The sequence below is a fragment of the Gallinula chloropus genome, assembly GCF_964237585.1.
Source record: "Gallinula chloropus genome assembly, chromosome: 5".
Taxonomy (NCBI): Eukaryota; Metazoa; Chordata; class Aves; order Gruiformes; family Rallidae; genus Gallinula; species Gallinula chloropus.
Genome location: NC_140090.1, coordinates 66980827 through 66998272, shown reverse-complemented (window position 1 = coordinate 66998272; position 17446 = coordinate 66980827). Strand labels below are relative to the sequence as shown.

Sequence of the window (17446 nt, the reverse complement as noted above, 5' to 3'; positions counted from 1 at the left end):
GGGCTCCCTGCGGCCCGGGGGAGCTCGGCGCCTCTGCCCAGAGCCCTCCCGAGGCGCCGGGCTGCGGCTCCCGGCAGGAGGCCAGCGGCCTCCCGCCCCGGGCTGCCCTTCCCCCGAGGCGGGGGGGACGAGCGCGCACCCAGGGACGGGGGGGAGAGCGGATGAGCCCGCTCGCCCGAGCCCAGAGCCCCGCGGCACCCGGGTCCCAGGGCAGCTAGTGGCGGTTTCCACCCGGGGAGGCGGGGGAGCGAGGGAGCGAGAGCAGGATGCCATCCATGGCTGTTCAGCACGGCGCTGCACCAAGCCGGTGCTGTTTGGGAGCTTGCCAGCCCCCCAGCCTGGGGCACCGTGGGAGGCTGGAGGAGAGCGAGTGGGAGGGAAGGGGCCGGCAGGCAGCCGCAGAGCCGGGGGGCAGGAAGGAAGAGGGTTTGCAGCAGCGTGTTGCGCGGTCGGGGAGGTCGTGGCTGGCGTTTGCCGCACCTTGTGCAGAGATGGCAGGTGCTGCCAGGGCAGCGGAGCTGCTCCCTGCACCGTGCAGGGGTATGACCGCATCCCTCCAGCACATCTGCCCCACAAACATCAGCCTGAAAGAGGAGTCCTGCGGGGAACCCTCCTCTGGCCTCCCAGCTCTGCGGGAGCCTGTGTGCCTGCTGCCGGCAGGGCAGGTTCCCAAAACCTCCCCAGCACACCCCAGGGGAGAACAACACCAGGTACGAGAGAGGGTGTTGTCCCTCTGCCACCCTGGGAAGATGCAGCCCCACCGTGGAAGCAGCAGCCAGGGCAGATCCCTGCTAAAGGGCTGATACCAGCCCACGTGGTCCTACCCAGGGGTTGGTGCATATTCCTCTTTGCTGAGCACCCTGTGAGCAACACATGGGTTGCTCAGCTTTCCTTTGCAGTGTGTTCCCGTTTTCCCCGAGCAAGCTGTCGGCTCTGAGCGCTGCACAGCCTGAGCGGCACCAGGCAGCATCACGTTGGGCAATGGGCTGTTTGCAGGCTGTGCCTGGCCAGGGACACCATGACTGTGCCTGGAGGGAGGGGAGCTGTGGAGCTGGGATGCATTATGCGCATTTTCCTTTCTGCTTGTTGCAGTTGTTTGGGGTTTTTTTTTCCTTGCAAACCAAGCAGGAATGCTTGGCACTTCCCTGGGGGAGAGAGGTACCTGTGTGGGGGTTTTGCTCTGGCCACAGCCGAGGGACCTCATGCACAGGGCCCCCATAAGGTTAGGCTTGGTCTGTGGACCAATGCCAGAGGGTCCTGCCACATGCAGGGACAGAGGGATTAGGCAGGTCACCGCATGTCCTGTGTATGCCCCAGGGAGAGGATGCAGAGGGAGAGGAGGGCTCTGAGCAGGAGGAAGAAAGCTGTGGGGCACCCAGGGCAACATTGCTCTGCATCCCTGTCGGCAGGTCCCTGAGTACCAGATCATGTCCGAGTTCTCCTCAGGCTGGTGGAAAGACACAGGCTTTTCCAAAGTGACGTGTATTGAAGTGATGTATTGAACTCAGGAGGAGCAAAGCATCCTCCGGAGGGAAGAACAACCACTCCTGGGTCACTGATGGAGCCCAGAGCTCTTCCCCAGGCTTCCTGCTTCCTCTGCAGTGCCAGGGATGAGTGCTGGCTGGAGGAGCCTGTTGTTAACAACTGACATGAGCTCTTACACCCTGCATCCCAGGGGTGTGCTCACATCCCCCCCCCCTTACCAAGACCCACGTGTGCACAACTCAGCGAGTGTTCACCAGTGCTCCTGTCTGGGTCTGTGGCCTGGGAAGAGGGCCCAGCTGCTCCTCAGCCAGCGTTTTGGCTGGACAAGGGTGTCAGTGGGGGGCTCAGAAGGTGCTACAGGTCTGTGGGAGGAGGGGAGCAGCTCCCCTAGATGGAGTCAGTCGGCTGCCAGGGAGGAACAGCCCCCGCAAGGCAGGAGGTGACATGGGACCAACGATCACAGCAGAAAACCCCGGGTGGCAGGAGTGGAAGGAAGGAAGGAAGGAAGTAAGGAAGGAAGGAAGGAGAGCAGCAGGATGAGGCTGTGCATGTCAGTCACCCTGGGTCAGGGACCAGGCACACAAGGCTGAAGAAAGCAGCTCTGTCCCGTGGATCCCCGAGGGAATCCGGCTCGGGCAGGCCTGTTTCCCCAGGGGCAGACAGACAGGCCAGGGGGATTGTTCTCCCCGGTGAATCCTGCACTGCAGAGCTGCTGCCCGCGCTGCTGTGAGCGCTCCCCCACGCCTCGCAGGCCGGCCCCGTCGTCACGGAGGCAGAGGAAGAGCCACAGGAGGTGACAGCACCCGCAAGGGGCTCCGGGATCCGTGAACAGGGGGCACCAGCCCAGAGCCGGGCCAAGAGCCACGTCCCCTGCCCCTCCGGGGGAAGCTGCGCCGGACCGGGGCTCTTCCAGGCGAGCCGAGCTCGGCCTCCGCCCATCGCTTCGCTCTGCCGCCCGGGCACCCCGGCGCGGGGCAGGCCCACAGCCGGGGGCCGGCGAGCTCCCGCCGGAGGCCGCCGCGCCCACGTGGACAGCAGAGCCGGCGGCGGGGCGGGCCCGGCGGCGCCGCGGGAAAACGCGCGGCGGCTCCGCCCCGACTGGGCGCTTCCCGCCAGTGACACGCGCGTCGCCCCGCCCGCCGCGCGCCGCAGGGCGGGGATGACCCTCCTCGCCCTCGCCCGCCGCAAAGATGGCGGCGAAGCCGAGAGGTTGCCCGCCGTCAAGATGGCCGTCCGAACGCCGCGGCCGGGCGCCCCCGCCGGCCGGTGTCCGCCGCTCGGCACGCCGGCGGCGGCGAAGGGGTGCGCTCCCGGTGTGCGCCGCGCGGGGCGGGGCGGGGCGGCGCGGTGGCCGCCGGGAGCTGTAGTGCGGGGCGGGCGGCGGTCACGTGCCGCGCCCGGCAGTGGCCGTGCTGGGAGCGGAGGCGCCAAGATGGCGGCGCTGCGGGGCGGAGCGGTGCCCGCCGCGGCCGGGGCCGGGATCGGCGGCGCCGTGACCGGGGTGGCTCCGCGAGGGCTGGCGGGTGGCGGCGGCCCGCGCGAGCCGCCCCTCCGCGCCGGCAGCCCCCTGCAGGTACGTGGTGGCCGGGGCGCGGCGGGCCGCGCCGTGACACGTGGAGGCCGGGGCGGCTCCTGTGGCGGCGGCACCACGTGTGCCGGGAGCGGGCCTGCCGCGCCGGCGGCGGGCGGGGGCCCTGTCGGGACCGGGGGAGCCTTTCCGCGGGTGAAGCGTGGCGCTCGGTTCCCTTCTGCTGGGGTTGGGGCGGCGGCGGCGGCACCGGCGCGGGGAGCCGCAGGACGGAGGGGGCCGCGGCACGGAGCCGGGGGTGTTCGGGGCGGGGGTCTTGATGCCCCTCGCGGGACGTGACAGGCAGTCCTCGGGAAGCGGGGCTCGGGACGGGCCGGCGGGGTCTTCCCTCTACGGACCCTCTAGACTGGGGCCGCCCTCGGCCACCTGCGGCCGCGGAGGGGGGTGGTGGGAGCACCCGGTTTGGGACACCGACATCCGCCGGTTTCGGTGGCAGGAGCTCCGGGTGGAGGTCGCGGGGTGCTCCGGAGCGGGGGGGCTTCCCCGAGCTGCCCCGGGAGGTTATCCCGGGAGAAACGGGGGGTTTGTCCCGGGGGAAGCGTGTCCCGCTCCGGGCAGGTCTGAGGCGCGGTGCTGCCGCCCGTGCGCGGCCCCCCTGCCGCCGCCGGTGCGACCGGCCCCGGTGTGAGCCTGCCGGGGCCGGGCTGGGCGCTGGCTGTGTGCGCTGCTGTTTGGGGGGTGCGTGGAGGGGTGTGCAGCATCCCTGGACGGGACCCGGGGGCTCCTGCGTGGTGCGGTCGCTGGGATTTCGGGGAGCTTCACGCTCTTGCTCCCTCCGGGGTGTTCCCGCTTGGCCGGGGGGTTGTCCTGGGGGCTGCTGGGGAGGCACTTCCCCTCGCCCCCAGCCAGGGAGGGGGGCGCTGAGCCCACCTCGCCTGTCCCTGACACGGGCAGAGCCGCCTGCGTCCGGGGAAGAGAGGCGTGTTCCCGCCTGACGCTTCCCGAAAGCAGCTGAGAAATCCATGGAGCATCCTCTGCCGGCGCCGCGCCGGCCGGGCGGAGCCCCCCGACTTGCCGGGCTCACCGCACGCCCCGGCGGGCAGAAGCCCCGCGCCCTCGCCGGCAGCTCCGGCCAGGTGAGAGCCGCCTTGGCGGGCTGCCCGTGGCTGGAGCCCAGCCGGGGCTCCGCGGGGAGCATGGCCGCTCTCTGCTTGGGGCGTAGCCCGGCACAGAGCGCCAGGCACACACGTGTCACGCGTCGCCAGCGTGGTTCGGACGGGCAGCTGCCCGTGGTCGCCTCGGTTGTGCCTCCTGGGTACCACAGCAGCGAGGACACTGTCCCCTGCCCTGGCTGGGTGCCACAGGAACTGGTGGCTGCTCTCAGGCTGTCCCGAGCTGTTGGCTCGAATCCCGGCTCCCTGCGTGCCCAAAGCGCGCTCAGGGTTTGCGGGCATCCTCCCTACTTCCCAGCTGTGCCAGCTGCTCTGCCATGGCGTAGCCCAAGCCCATCCTCAAACATCCCTGTGACCCGTGGTCCCATCCCTGCTGCGCTGCAGGGTGTAAAGCGAGCACAGGGAGGTGGGAGGATGCGGAGGGTGTCCCCCTGAGCTGGGGGGGGGACAGGGGCTTCTGGCAGGCAGGAGAGCGGGCAGGGACACAGGAGCAGGCTGGGCTGGTTCGTACCCCCGCCCCGACGCAGGAGCAGCGAGGGCGAAAGGAGGTGCCCGGCCCCAGGTGGATCAAAGGGAGTCCTGGGGGAACGCAGCTTCATTCCCTGGTGACTCACGGCTGTGGGACTCCTTGTTGGGAGGCCCTGAGTCAAAGGAGTTGAGGAGGGCTTGGGAGATCGCCCTCTCTCCCTCCCTCCCCCCCGGGCTGTGGGCAGGAGCTGCAGGAAGAAGCTGTTTGTGTGGGAGGATTCTCCCTCCCAATGTCCAGTGCTGGTCACAGCTGGAAACCTCTTATTAGGCGCTGCCTTTGGGGAGAGCCGGCTCTGTGCCACGATGGGAGGCGATGCAGCCCCCGGGGCATCCCGCAGACCCCCATGTGGTCATCTGGCAGGGCTGAGCTGGCCACCGCGTCCCTCAGCTGCTGATGCTCTGGTGCTCACTGCTGACTCAGGGCTGCACACCAGCACTGGGCGTGTGAGCCTGGATATGCTTCCTCATGGCATCTTGAGGAGGATCAGCCAGGAATCGCGGCTGGGTTGCGCTCTGCCAGCTGCCAGCCGGGCTCTGCACTGACAGCACGGCCTGAGGGACGAGACTGAAGATGCCGAGCAGTAGAAGTGCTCCATAGCCTGAGCTGCACAGTGGGGTGGTGGGGTGGTGTCACAGTGTCACCAGTGGACTGTGTTTCCAGATGGAGAATCCTGGTCAAGGGCGTGTGGGCTACCGAATCGCCAGCTGAGCCCCAGAGCCTTGCAGGCTCCTGTGTTTTGGTGCTGCCGTGCCGGCATGCCGGGGATTTGGGCTGAGTGGCTGCGGGGCATTGCTACAGGGGTCCTGGCTTTGATTTCCATCCTGGTCCTGGAATGCTCTGGGGTTGCTCAGAGCTCGCTCCAGGCAGTGCTGCACCCAGAGGTGCCTGCTCTGTCCTACGGGGCGAGTGTCTGAAGAGCCCCAGGGACCCGGCGTTTGGGCACATGCCTTTGGTGCTGCTGTAGTTTGGGGATTGCTTATTTAGTGAAATTCCTGCTCTGCCTCTGGCGCAGCTTCCCCTTTGCTGGAAGAGGATTTAAAAATTCAGGCAGGTCCTGTAGAGGGACAGGGCCCCTTTTGTCCTGTGTGGGCTCAGGCTCATGCAAGCTGTGCTACCTGCAAGAAGTGCAAGTGAGCTGCATCGGATGCGCATCCCCCAGGGTTCACTGAATTCTCTGGGTGGTGCTGCGGTGGTGGGAGGACAGCTCTCTGCCTGCTCCTTGCCAGCTTTGTGAGGGAGCTGTGCTCTCCCAGGGCTCGACCTTGATGCCCTTATCTTCCCTGCTTGCATTATCTCTGCTGAAGCCCATCTGCAAACAGGAGTTTGAGTTGTGTCTAGTGCTGATGAAATGTCTGCGCTGCCGTCACGCTCCTGGCAGAGGCTACATGTCTGGCAGTGCTGCTCAGCTGGGGCTGCAGCCCCTGCCCTTGCCCAGCACCTCACTTCTTCCCAGCCACCCTGCAGTGCCAGGCTGTGTGGCACCACAGAGTGCAGTGCTAAGACCTTGCTGAAGTTATCAGGTGGGTACCCTAACAACTCTGGGGCCGGCTGGGGGCCTGGAAAGGATGTGGGGCTGGGAATTTGAAGGAAGAACAGCCGGTTTGGTCCTGGAGCATGAGCATGCCCCATGTCCTCTTGTGGCCTGCAGCAGAGGTGTCGGGCCCCAGCACTGTCAGCCGGCTGCATCCCTGTTGCTGACTCCTGCACTTCTGTTATGAATTTCGTAACGTTTTTGGGCTTATCCAGAGCTCCGACAGCTGGAGTCAGAGCCGCACGTGACAGTCCGTGGGGTGGGGGGAGCCTGCCACTCCCCTGCCTGTCCAGCACAAGTGGTGTGTGGTGTCTGGCAGAGCCTAGGAATTGCTGTGGGTTTATCAAAGAATCACAGAACATTCGGAGTTGGAAGAGACCTGAAAATATCGTCTAGTCTGACCTCCCTGCCAGAGCAGGATCACCTAGACTAAATCATACAGGAACCCATCCAGGCAGGTTTTGAATGTCTCCAGAGAAGGACACTCCACCATCAGTTTGTATTTCCATCGATTCCTATTTCCCAGTCACGCAGCTGCGGGGTGAATTGGGTGGGGTTTTTCGTTCTGGAGGCGTCTCTGGGAATCGAAAGGGTCCTGGGCTGAAAGCAGCACGGGGGTTTGTGCAGTGGGGTGGGCTGGCCAGAGCCTCTCCTGGAAAGCCAGGCAGGAGGGTCCCTTGTGCTGTCTTCCAGCCTGCACCCCAGCTCTGTACCCTGTGCGTTTTGGGGGTGCTGGGGTTGCAATGCTGAGCTTGGCCACTCTTGGAAACCGGGATGCGCTGCACAGGTGATCGGCACCAGTGGTGACAGGGGTGTGTAGTGGTGCTTTGCAGAGCATTCACATGGCTCCCTATGCCTCTCCACAGTGCTTTTCCCTGGAGGACGATGACCTGAACTTATCATCACTGGATGCAGAAACCATCTTGGAGGCCGAAGAAATCCTGGGGACAATGCAGAGCTATTTTGACTCCTCTGTGATCTCCATCATTGAGGACCTCTCTCTGAGCGAGGTGGGAGCCCACGGGTGGGCGCCGGAAGTGGTGGCCAGGCTGGCTCTGGCTGGGGCATGGATGGGGAGGGGTGGTGGCACTGTCCCCCGTGGCCGTGTCCCACTGCCCTCTGAGATGGCTCCTGCCTTTGCAGCAGAGCAAGGCCTGCCTGGATGCGCAGAACGAGCTGTCCCTGCTGACTGCCATCACCGAGATCCTGGACAGCACGGACGATGAGACCCTGTCTCCCTTCGACACCATCATGGATGCAGAGCTGCTGACTTCACCTCGGGAGCGGGAGAATCCCTCGGTGAGTCGAGAGGCAGGGGTGGCCTGACCCCAGAACAGATGGAAGGATGCTCGGGCAGGTCCTGTTGGGGGGGTGCCCTGAGGTGGTAGCACCCTGGTCCCCAGCACCTTGGGATGCTCCCTGTGACCACCAAAGTGAGAAAAGGGCTGAGAAATTTGCTCACTGCCCAGAACCTGATGCCCAGCCCATCCCAGAGCAGCGATTCTGAAGCAGAGCTTCCCCCACCCCAGCCAGCTCCCCCTCTTACATACTGAGCACGATGTCATACTGTATAAAATATCCTTTTGGCCAGTTTGGGCCACTTGTCCTGGCTGTGTCCCCTCCCAGCTCCATGTAAAAATTGTCTGTCCCAGCTGAAAGCCAGGGTGCTGCCTCACGCTCTGCCTGCCTTCTCTGCAGTTTCAGAAGTTTCTCAGTTTGTCCCGACCATCGCTGGAGTGTGAGAGCCCTGCCCTGGAGCAGCCCAAGGCTCTCAGGCCTCTCAACAGCAGCAGCAGCAGCAGCGTCTCTGTGGTAGGGAAGGTGAGTAGCTGGCACAGGGAAGCTGAAGGAGCATCATCAGGGTGCTGCTGGGATAACTGAGTCCCTGCTGCTGTGCCCCAGGCCCTGCCCGCCTGGCACAGGCATCCTCTCCCAGAAGCAATGCTTTTGATGGGCAGTGGCAGCAGTGGGGTGAGGGGCTGCCCTGGCAGGTGGGTGCTGTGGGACTGGCGATGCTGTAGATGACCACGTAAGGGTGGTGGGTTTCCAACTCTGTCTTCTTACTGGGAGGGTCAGATGTGTTCAGGCTTTTTGTCTGCTGTGGGGCTTTGCTGCAGAGTTGGCTGTACCTGGGGGGGGCTCCAGTAGAAGCGCAGGAGCTGATGTTCGTTCTGGTTCCCCTTCCCAGACCGACACAGACCTGGCCTGGGACCGTGCTGCTCATGGCCTTGAGGATGCGGTGCTGCCGAAGAAGCAAGTGTGCAGCACCCCAAGGGTGGAGCGGAAGCTGGGCCGGCACCGGGCCCGAGATCAGCCCCTGCCACAGCGCAGCGATGGGGAAGAAGAGGAGGAGGAGGCAGCCTTGATCCCAGAGCTAGGCAGCAGCATGGAGGCTGGGGGTTTTGGTGTTAGTGGGGTCAGGGCAGCGCTGGAGGAGCACGAAGACCCCTGCATCATCAACACGGGTGATGTGTCCCTGAGTGAGCTGGTGAAGTCCATGCACCCATACTGCCTGCCCACCTTCACTGTGTGCCTGGACCCCGAGACTGAGCCCGTGGCCAAGGAGCTCCTGAGTGGTCCAGTCTTGCTGGAAATTGTTCCTGGTGAGGGGGAGAGCATGGAGATCCCTGTGGTCCTGCAGCCACTGACCCCCAGCTTCCCTGACATGGAGTCCCAGCTCCTGGGAGCAGAAGAGGGGACTGGGGAGTTGATCCCAGAGGATCAAGAGAAGATGACAGGAGCTCCAGCCCAGGAAAACAAGATGAAGGAGAAGATGGAGGAGAAACCACCTGGGAAGGAGCCCTCCTGCTCTACCCCAGGGAGCACATCCCCACCAGAGACAGCAGTGCCCAAAGCCCGGAGCCCTGACAGCAGCTCCCAGCGCACTGTGGAGGCCCCAGTGGGTGGCAAACGTGAGGGATCTGAGAAGGGCCGTGGCCGTGAGAGAGCAAGGAAGAGTCGGAAAAAGAAAGCAGAGGGAGACCGCAGCGAGCAGGCCCGGCCAGGCAGGGACTCTATGGCCCACCGCCTCTGCTCAGCCGGCTCTGGGCAGCCCCAGGACCAGCCACATGCCAGCCGGCGGCGGGCAGCACGTCCCTCCGTCCAGGTCTCGGACTTCCTGGCGCGGCAGCTGGAGCAGGCCCGGAAGGAGGGGCAGATGGAGCTGCGTGCTGAGCGGGCACCACAGGCCCGAGGCAGGCCCCGCAGCATGGCAGTGGCCTCCCTGCCTGAGAAAGCGCAGCAGGAGTCGCAGAAGGAATCGGTGCCAGAAACAGCGAGCGTGGCCCCAGAGAAGGCTGAGACCGTGGTACCTCTGGAGAAAACCACAGCAGACACGGAGGAGCGGCCGGCAGCTGTGCATCCCAGCCTGGCAGACCTGACCGAGGGCAAGGGAGATACACAACCCACTGCTAGACAGGGCAGCGAAGTCATGGAGGCTGCCTCTCCGCTCCCAGAGCAAGGTGTGGGGCTGGAGCCTCCCCAAAGCCTGCTGGCAGCAGAGCCAAGCGAGGGCCTGCCCAAGGAAGCCAAGCCCAAGGCCCTGAGCCTGCGTGAGTACCGCATCCGCATGCTGCACCGCCAGCCCAGCCCGGGCAGCAGGAAGGATGGAGAGAAGCAAGCAGCCAGCAAGTGGCCCAGCATCCCCGAGCCTCCGACAGAGCTGGCTGAGATCCCCTGCCTGGTGTCACCCCTGCGCCCTGCCGCCGAGGTGTCCAGCGCTCAGAAGAGCCCAGAGAAACCCGCCAGTCCTGCTGCTGTCCCGTCCGCTGGCACAGCTCCTGCTGCTCTAGCCACAGCACCAGCACCCACTGCAGCGCCAGCACCTGCTGCAGCTCCGGCACCTGCTGCAGCTCCGCCGCCCTCAACAACACCAATGCCTTTCGTTGCGCCAAACATGCCCCCAGCTGCTGGCGCTGCCCCTGCCGGGATGCCGCCATCCTCTGCTGGTGCTTACACCCTTTACCCACCAGTGCCTTCCTGGCCCTGCTTCGGCCCACAGCCCGTGGGCTGCCATGGTTTGCCCCCGCCACCCAGTGCCAGCTCTCCCGGTACTTTTCACATGGTGCCTGGCCTCCCGCCTCCGGCTATGGCCTGGCCCCCGCCAGCTGTGCCGCCCCCCATTCCCTTTGGCCCGGGGGCCCCCTATGCCCCGGTGGGGTGGGCACCACCATCCTACTGGCCGGGAATCCCCGTGCCACCACCTGTGCCTCCCCTGGCATATGGGGACCCCAGAGCAGCACTGCAGGGTGCTGCTGCCTTCCCAGCTGCTGGCCACCCCAGCACGGGCCTCCTGCATGGGCAGCCTGCTGCTGCCCCGGCACTTGGCTGCCCAGAGCCACTGGCCTTCCCCACCCTGCCGCTTGCTGCCCCGGCCAGCGAGACGGGGGCTGTGGATGGCCCGGCCAGGCTGGCAACTGGCAGGGTGTCAGACCCCAGGAGGCAGGCACGGCTGGCAGGGGAGAGCTCTCTCCCCAAGGCCCCTGCAGCCCCCACCCAGCCCCAGGCAGCCCCATCACCTGCCACTACCCAGCCCAGCGGGGTCCTTCCAGCAGCACCAGCCCAGCACGTGGGGACCTCCCAGGCTGCCCCCACCCAGCTTCCAGAGGAGCCCACAACTGCAGTCCCTGCCCAGGTCCCAAAGGCTTCCTCTGTCTGCTGCCCTGAAGAGGTGTGCCCTGCCGCTGGCCCTGGCACTCACCCCATGGAGGAGTCTGTAGGGCCAGGCAAGGTGGCTGTGAAGAAAACCCCAGTGGAGCCCAAGGCAGTTGTGGCCCCAGTGGAGCCCAAGGCAGTTGTGGCCCCAGTGGAGCCCAAGGCAGCTGTGGCCCCATCGGAGCCCAAGGCAGCTGTTGTGCAGGAGCCTCCTGCCCAAAAATCTGTCTCCCAGGCTGCAGCACCACCACCAAAAGCGGGCCAAGATAGCAGCCTGCCCACCAAGGCGCCTGCCACGCGGCCTTGGAGACACCAGCCGCTCCTCGGCCTTGCACATCCCAGTGACAGCAGCAAGGACATCGTGCAAGCCTTCATCAGTGAGATTGGTGAGCAGGAGGGCTACGGGGCACTGGGTGAGCATAGCTGGTGAGGCTGCGGTGCTGCTGGCAGCCGCGAGTAGTGGGACAGGTTCCTGGCACTTCCAGGGACAAGGGTGGCAAAGCTGCGCCCGTGGGCTTGCAGACTTCCCGGCACCCTGCCAGGGCATTGCCTCCAGTGGATGGTCTGGGCTGGCTGTGCCCAAACTGGTCCCTCCTCAGGCGGCACAGTCCTCCTTGTGGGAGATGCAGAGCTGCTGCAGGCTCTGCAGATGCTTCATGTCCCTAGTGCTTGCTCTGTCACCCTGGGGAGGCTGATGCAGGGGGAGGATGAGGCTGGGGTGCATCCCTGCGGTGCCAGGAGGGGTTTGGCTGACCTGACTTGCTGTGTTTCGCTTCTTGGCCCAGGGATTGAAGCCACCGACCTGTCCAGCCTGCTGGAGCAGTTCGAGAAGTCTGAAGGTGTGGTTGTGCCTCGCTGTGCCATCCCCTGTGGGGTTCCCTCCCTGGGCTGCCTGTGTGGGGTGGGAGCTGGGGTCCAGGACACTGCTGCCTGTGGCCTGGTGTTACCCTGCTGCCCTTGTCCTGGGGGTGTGTCTGTCCCCATCTCTTCCCTGGCCTGTGAAAGTGCCTAGGGATCCCTGGAATGACCAAGGGGGTATGGAAGAGCCTGTGAAGGAAGGGGACTTGTGGCAGCTCTCTGCAAGAAGCTGAGTTGGGGCACCGGGAAACTGGCAGCACTGGGGGTGCTCAGTGTGTGTCCCCTGTATGCAGGGTCCATTCCTGCCCTCCTGCCCCAGCTTCTCACCACCTTCTCCCACCTGCTCTCTTTCAGCCACAAAGGAGGAGGCTCCTGTGCAGCCCCCTGAGGACAGGCAGCCAGTGGGGAGCTCCAGGTGAGTTCTGAGCCTTTTGCAGGCAGTGCCTCAGCCTAGCCAGGGGCTCAGCCCTGCCTTCAGCAGCAGGGGCATGAGGCAGCTCTCGGTTCTGGCAGGGTGCAGGCTGTGCCAGGGACCACATCTGTCAGCCCAGGAGGAGCCGAGCCCCTTGTCGGGCTGGGAACCAGAGCTCGCACCGAGGGGGAAACTGGGGGAAGCAGTGATGGGCTGTGCAACCTCCATCCTTGCAGCTCTCTTGGGTGCTCTGTTTCCTCTGTCCGAGCAGGGGGGTAGCTCAGGCGAGTGCCCCAGGCGTGGGGACGGGGTCTGGCCTTTGGCCACTCGGTTTGACAAAGCTCCTGTCCCCTTCTCAGGCCCGAGACGCAGCAGGACAGGAAGCTCCCGGAGACCCTGCAGGCCTCTGAGCTGGCCAACGTGGCAGGTAATGCCCAGCGTGGGACGAGCGAGTCCACGATGTCCGGGCAGGGTCTGTCATGGGGCCGGGGGATACCTCGGGGCTTGAGGGGAGGTGGGGCAGGAGGGAGCCCCAGCTGGGTGGTTTGCAGCGAGGTGCTGCCATTAAAAGCCATCTGATGCTCTCACAGGCCTCACCCCCCCAGCGACACCCCCCCACCAACTCTGGAAGCCATTGCCCACTGTCTCGCTGCTGGCCAAGGCCAAGTCTCCCGGGTCCGCGCCCCAGGACGGGCCCCAGAAGATGGCCAAGCTGACAAAAGCCAAGCCGCTGCTCCCAGGCAAGCTTCAGGGGAAGAGCCCAGCACTCACCCCAGCTGGCTCAGCCCCCAGCCACGTCTGCTCGGGAGACCACGACTACTGCATCCCGGGTGCGCCGCAGGCAGAGAGCAGCGGCAGTGCTGGCACGCAGCCCCCCGCCGCGGGCGGCTCCCGCTGGAACGTCAAACACCACCGGGACATCACTATCAAACCCATCTCCTCCTTAACCAAACGGACGCTGGACCAGCCCAAGCCCACCCTGCCAGCCCCCACCACCACCGTGGGGCCCAGCCAGGAGCCCCTGGGGACGGCCTGCCTCGCCCCTCTGGATTATCGGACTAGCGTCCCCAGCAAGGCCCCCACCGGGTGCAGCAGCCCCCCCACCTCGGTGCTCATGTCTCCAGCCGCGTCCCCGTGCCGGGACCAGGAGACGCGGACTCCCAGTGCCCAGCCCAGCCATGCTGCTGCCAAGAGGTCCCTGCGCTGCTACCGGAGACCCCAGGACTCGCCCAGCCCCTCCACTGGCAGCTGGAGGGCTGGCCGGAGCCGTACCAGCCGCTCTTTCAGCTCCAGTTCGGATGGAGCTAGCGAGTCGTCCTCTTCATCCTCCTCTTCCCGATCCCGGTCCCGGTCGCTGTCCCCACCGCCCAAGCGGTGGCGAAGGTAAGCAGGGGAGCACCTGTCTCCTTGAGCTGGGCAGTTGCCTGGTGGCCAGAGTGTGTTCTGACACCTCTTTATGGACCCTCCTTATGTCTGTGCTTGATCTTTTTGTTGTCACGGTCCCTCTGAACGGGCACCTGGCTCACCCGGACTGGAGGAGCTGCTGGAACACCCTGCCAGGGCAACAGGTGTCTGGTTGAACCCCCACATCTGTGCCTGCAAAGCCTCTGCTGAGCCAGGCTTCCTTACTCCTCCTGGAGCACCATGGGACAAGTCCTTGGCTGCTTTTTCTGCTGTATTAATGGAGGTGGGACTGGTACAGCCCCAGGTGTAGACATGAGAGGAGCCACAATGGCAGCAGGGAGCTGCTGGAGGCAACCAAGAGAAAAACCCATCTGGCTTGACTGCCTCAGGGGTTCCTTATGGAGGTGGCTGTGTAGGAAAGTGGGGTAGCTTGGTCTTTGTGGGAAGTATTTCTTTGGGACTCCTTGTGGAATCTCTCACTTGCCCATCCCTGGGTATCTGGCCAGTTTCGGAGGCATCCCAGGTGCTTGTCCGTCCAACGCGTCTCTGTCAGTGGCCAGTAGGTGCAGGGGCTGTAGCAGGAAAGGGCACTCATATAGTGCTGTGTCTCAGGGATGTGCTGCTCAGGGATCTGACCTACCTGGCTTGGCTTTCCAGCAAACGCAGTCGGCCCTGTGCTGGGGAACATCCCCACAGATTCTGCCATCCTGACCTGCTGCCCTCCAGGAGAGTGTGTGGCAGTACCAGCAGCTTGGGGCCTGGGTTTGCCTGTGGCCATCAGGTTTAGAGAGGGACCCTGTTGCTGGCTGAAGGCAGCAGAGCTTGGTCCCAAGGCAGTTTCAGCGCTGCTGCCCTCAAGCTTTGCCTGGCCCTGCCAGAGAAGCTCTGGTAGGCACAGTGGCACAGCCCTGTCCCAGTGCATGCCACCTCCCACAGTGCAGTCCCATGGAGGCACAGGTGGTCCCAGTTGTTACGGCTGTTGAGTGCCACACGGGTGTGATGGCTCCAGTGTTAGCCTGTGCACTGCGTGGGGCTCAGCATGGCAGCCCTGGCCCCTCCTGAGGCCTTGCCCAGCCGCAGCCATGAGCTGCATTGTGCTCTGCAAATGTTTCTTGCTCTTGAGAGGCTGTGCCTGGTGTGAGCCTGCTCCCTTTTCCTGCCCTGTGTGGAGCCATCTGCATCTGTGGTGACATTGCTGCTCCTGTCAAACTCGCAGAGAGGTTTCCATAGCCCAGCTCACCCTGGGGATGGGCCCTGTCTGAGTGGGGTGCTGGGTACCTTGGGAAGGATGGAGGGGTTTTCCTTCTCCGGAGCCTCATGGTGCTGGGCATGGGAAGGGCTCGTCACTGAGCTGTGTCTCTCCACCCCCCAGGTACCGCTCAAGATGTTCCCACAGCTCCTCCTCCCGCTCCAGCTGTGGGTCATGTGGCAGGTCCCGGGACAGGTCCTCATCCACCTCATCGTCATCATCCTACTCATCCAGATCCACGTCCTGCAGCCAGTCCCGCTCCCGCTCCCCATCGCCTCGCAGGAGGAGTAACAGGCGGAGGAGGTGAGCATGGCCACCCTGCAGAGGTGTGAGCTCCCTTGGATCCATCTCCTGGCCTCCTGTGACATGGGCAAGGGTGAACCCGCTCATTCAGTATATCCCCTGTGCCCAAGATCACTCTCTTCTGGCACCCCCATGACCCTGAAGCTCATGTGTCTGGTTTCTGCCCTGCCAGGTACAGTTACGATGCGCAGGACCACTACCAAAGGCAGAGGATCCTCCAGAAGGAACGTGCAATAGTGAGTGCTGGGGGGCTGGGAAGCTGTGTCTGGGAATTTGGGGCTCCCTGGCCTCTCCCATCTCTTCAGAAAGCTGTGGGTCACAGCCTTGCAGTCAGCAGTGTTGGGAGGCTGTGGCCAGGGCATGGTGTGATGGTGATGATGAAGGGGAGGGTGCTCCATGTGAGAGGTCCCACTCACTAGGAGGGCTGGGAGGTGCTGAGCTCCATCCCATTTCATGGACTCCCATCTGGAGTACTGTGTCGAGATCTGAGGTCTGCAATACAAGAAAGATGTAGGACTGTTGGAGAGGGTTCAGAGGAGGCCACGAAGATGATTAGAGGGCTGAAGCACCTCCCTTACGAAGAGAGGCTGGGGGAGCTGGGCTTGTTCAGCCTAGAGAAGAGGAGGACCTCATTGCAGCCTTCCAGTACCTGAAGGGAGCAGAGAAACAGGAGGGGAATCAACTTCTAAAAAAGTTACACACTGGCAGGACGAGGGGGAATGGATTAAAGCTAAAGGAAGGAAGGTTTAAATTAGATATTAGGGGGAAGTTTTTTACAGAGAGAGTGGTGAGGTGCTGGAACAGGCTGCCTAGAGAGGTGGTGGATGCCCCATCCCTGGAGGTGTTCCAGGCCAGGTTGGATGGGTCCCTGGGCAACCTTGTGTAGCTCCAGGCCTGGAGGTTGGTGTCCCTGCCTGTGGCAGCGGGGTTGGAACTCTGTGATCCTCGGGGTCCCTTCCAACCCAGACCACTCAGTGACTCTATGACGGTGTGTCCCTGCTCGCAGGAGGAGCGGCGAGTCGTGTTCATTGGCAAGATCCCCAGCAGGATGACGCGGTCGGAGCTGCGGCACCGCTTCTCTGTGTTCGGGGACATCGAGGAGTGCACCCTGCACTTCCGCTCCGAGGGGTAAGCGCTGTGGGGCCACGGGGCAGCCCCTGCCCGGGAATGGGTCCTCTTTTCCCATTGCTCAAGGGGATGGTGCAGACCAAGGGGAGACACGCACGCTGCATTGCTGTTAATCTTCCTCCTCCTTCTCTGGCTCCAGGGACAACTATGGTTTTGTCACCTACCGCTATGCTGAGGAGGCCTTTGCCGCCATTGAGAGTGGGCACAAGCTGCGGCGCCCCGACGAGCAGCCCTTCGACCTCTGCTTCGGGGGCCGCCGGCAATTCTGCAGGAGGAACTACGCTGACCTGGGTGAGTTGTGTCAGCCCTCAGGTTGTGAGGGGACACCCTGGGTCCTCTCCACTTCCCAAAGGTCTAGAGGTCCCTGTCCTTGGGGTCGGTTAGGCTTGGTTCAGTAGGGCCGTGTTCAGGGATAGTTTTGCCCCGAGGGGAAGTTGCCTGATGGGCTCCCTGTCCCTCCAGTGCTGTGATGGAGCCCAGGTCCCGTCCGCATCAGCCCAGCTCTGGGGCTGGAGGTTTGGCGAGATGGGAGGGAGTCGCTGCAGGGATGGCTGGAACTGTGCCGGTGTCCCCGTGGCTCAGGGCATCCTCTCTCTCTGCCTTTCAGACTCAAACCGGGAGGATTTCGAGCCAGCCCCCGTCAAGAGCAAGTTTGACTCCCTGGACTTCGACACGCTGCTGCGGCAGGCACAGCGCAGCCTGCGGAGGTAGCGGCAGGCGCGGCGGAGAGCCCGCCCCCGCTTTTATACTCAGATACAAAAGACAAAAAAGTATGGAGGGAGAGGGAGAGAGAGAGAGAGAGATGGGGTTTTTAGAAAAAAAATTGAAAAAGGAAAAAAACAAATTTGTTTTATAACCGGTATTTAAGGCGAAGGGGCCGTTGGCCTTCGGTCGGAGGGGCCCAGGCGAGTGGCAGCCCCAGGCTTGCCCCAGCCGTGTAATAAATGCGGATGCCCAAACAGCAGCGCTGCCTCTTCTCCTTCATGTGAGCGTCCCCTCGGGGCCCTGGGGATACGGCTGCCCCCGCCCCCTGGGCTCTGGGAGTTGGGGCTGGGTGCAGGAGTGGGTGTCTGAGGGAAGTGGGGCAGGACTGGGGTCACCGAGCCTCTCGGGAGGGGTCTGTGGCAGCCCCAAATGGCATGCTGTGGGGTGACTACCTCTGAGGACAGGCAGCACAGACCCTCAGAGCTTTTC

The 17446-nt window shown here is 64.1% G+C and overlaps 1 protein-coding gene across 1 annotated transcript; it reads left to right on the top strand.

Annotated features, from left to right (window-relative positions):
- Window positions 1–2917: 2917 nt before the first annotated feature.
- PPRC1 (PPARG related coactivator 1) lies at window positions 2918–17206 on the top strand (the record flags this gene model as incomplete). Its single annotated transcript, XM_084265033.1, has 15 exons — window positions 2918–3058; window positions 7112–7255; window positions 7389–7544; window positions 7944–8066; window positions 8434–11022; window positions 11104–11284; window positions 11684–11737; window positions 12111–12171; window positions 12528–12595; window positions 12759–13551; window positions 14945–15124; window positions 15297–15360; window positions 16131–16252; window positions 16392–16543; window positions 16860–17206. 15 exons carry the CDS (start codon window positions 2918–2920, stop codon window positions 16961–16963), a joined length of 4932 nt encoding a protein of 1643 aa, XP_084121159.1. The 3' UTR covers window positions 16964–17206.
- Window positions 17207–17446: the final 240 nt, after the last annotated feature.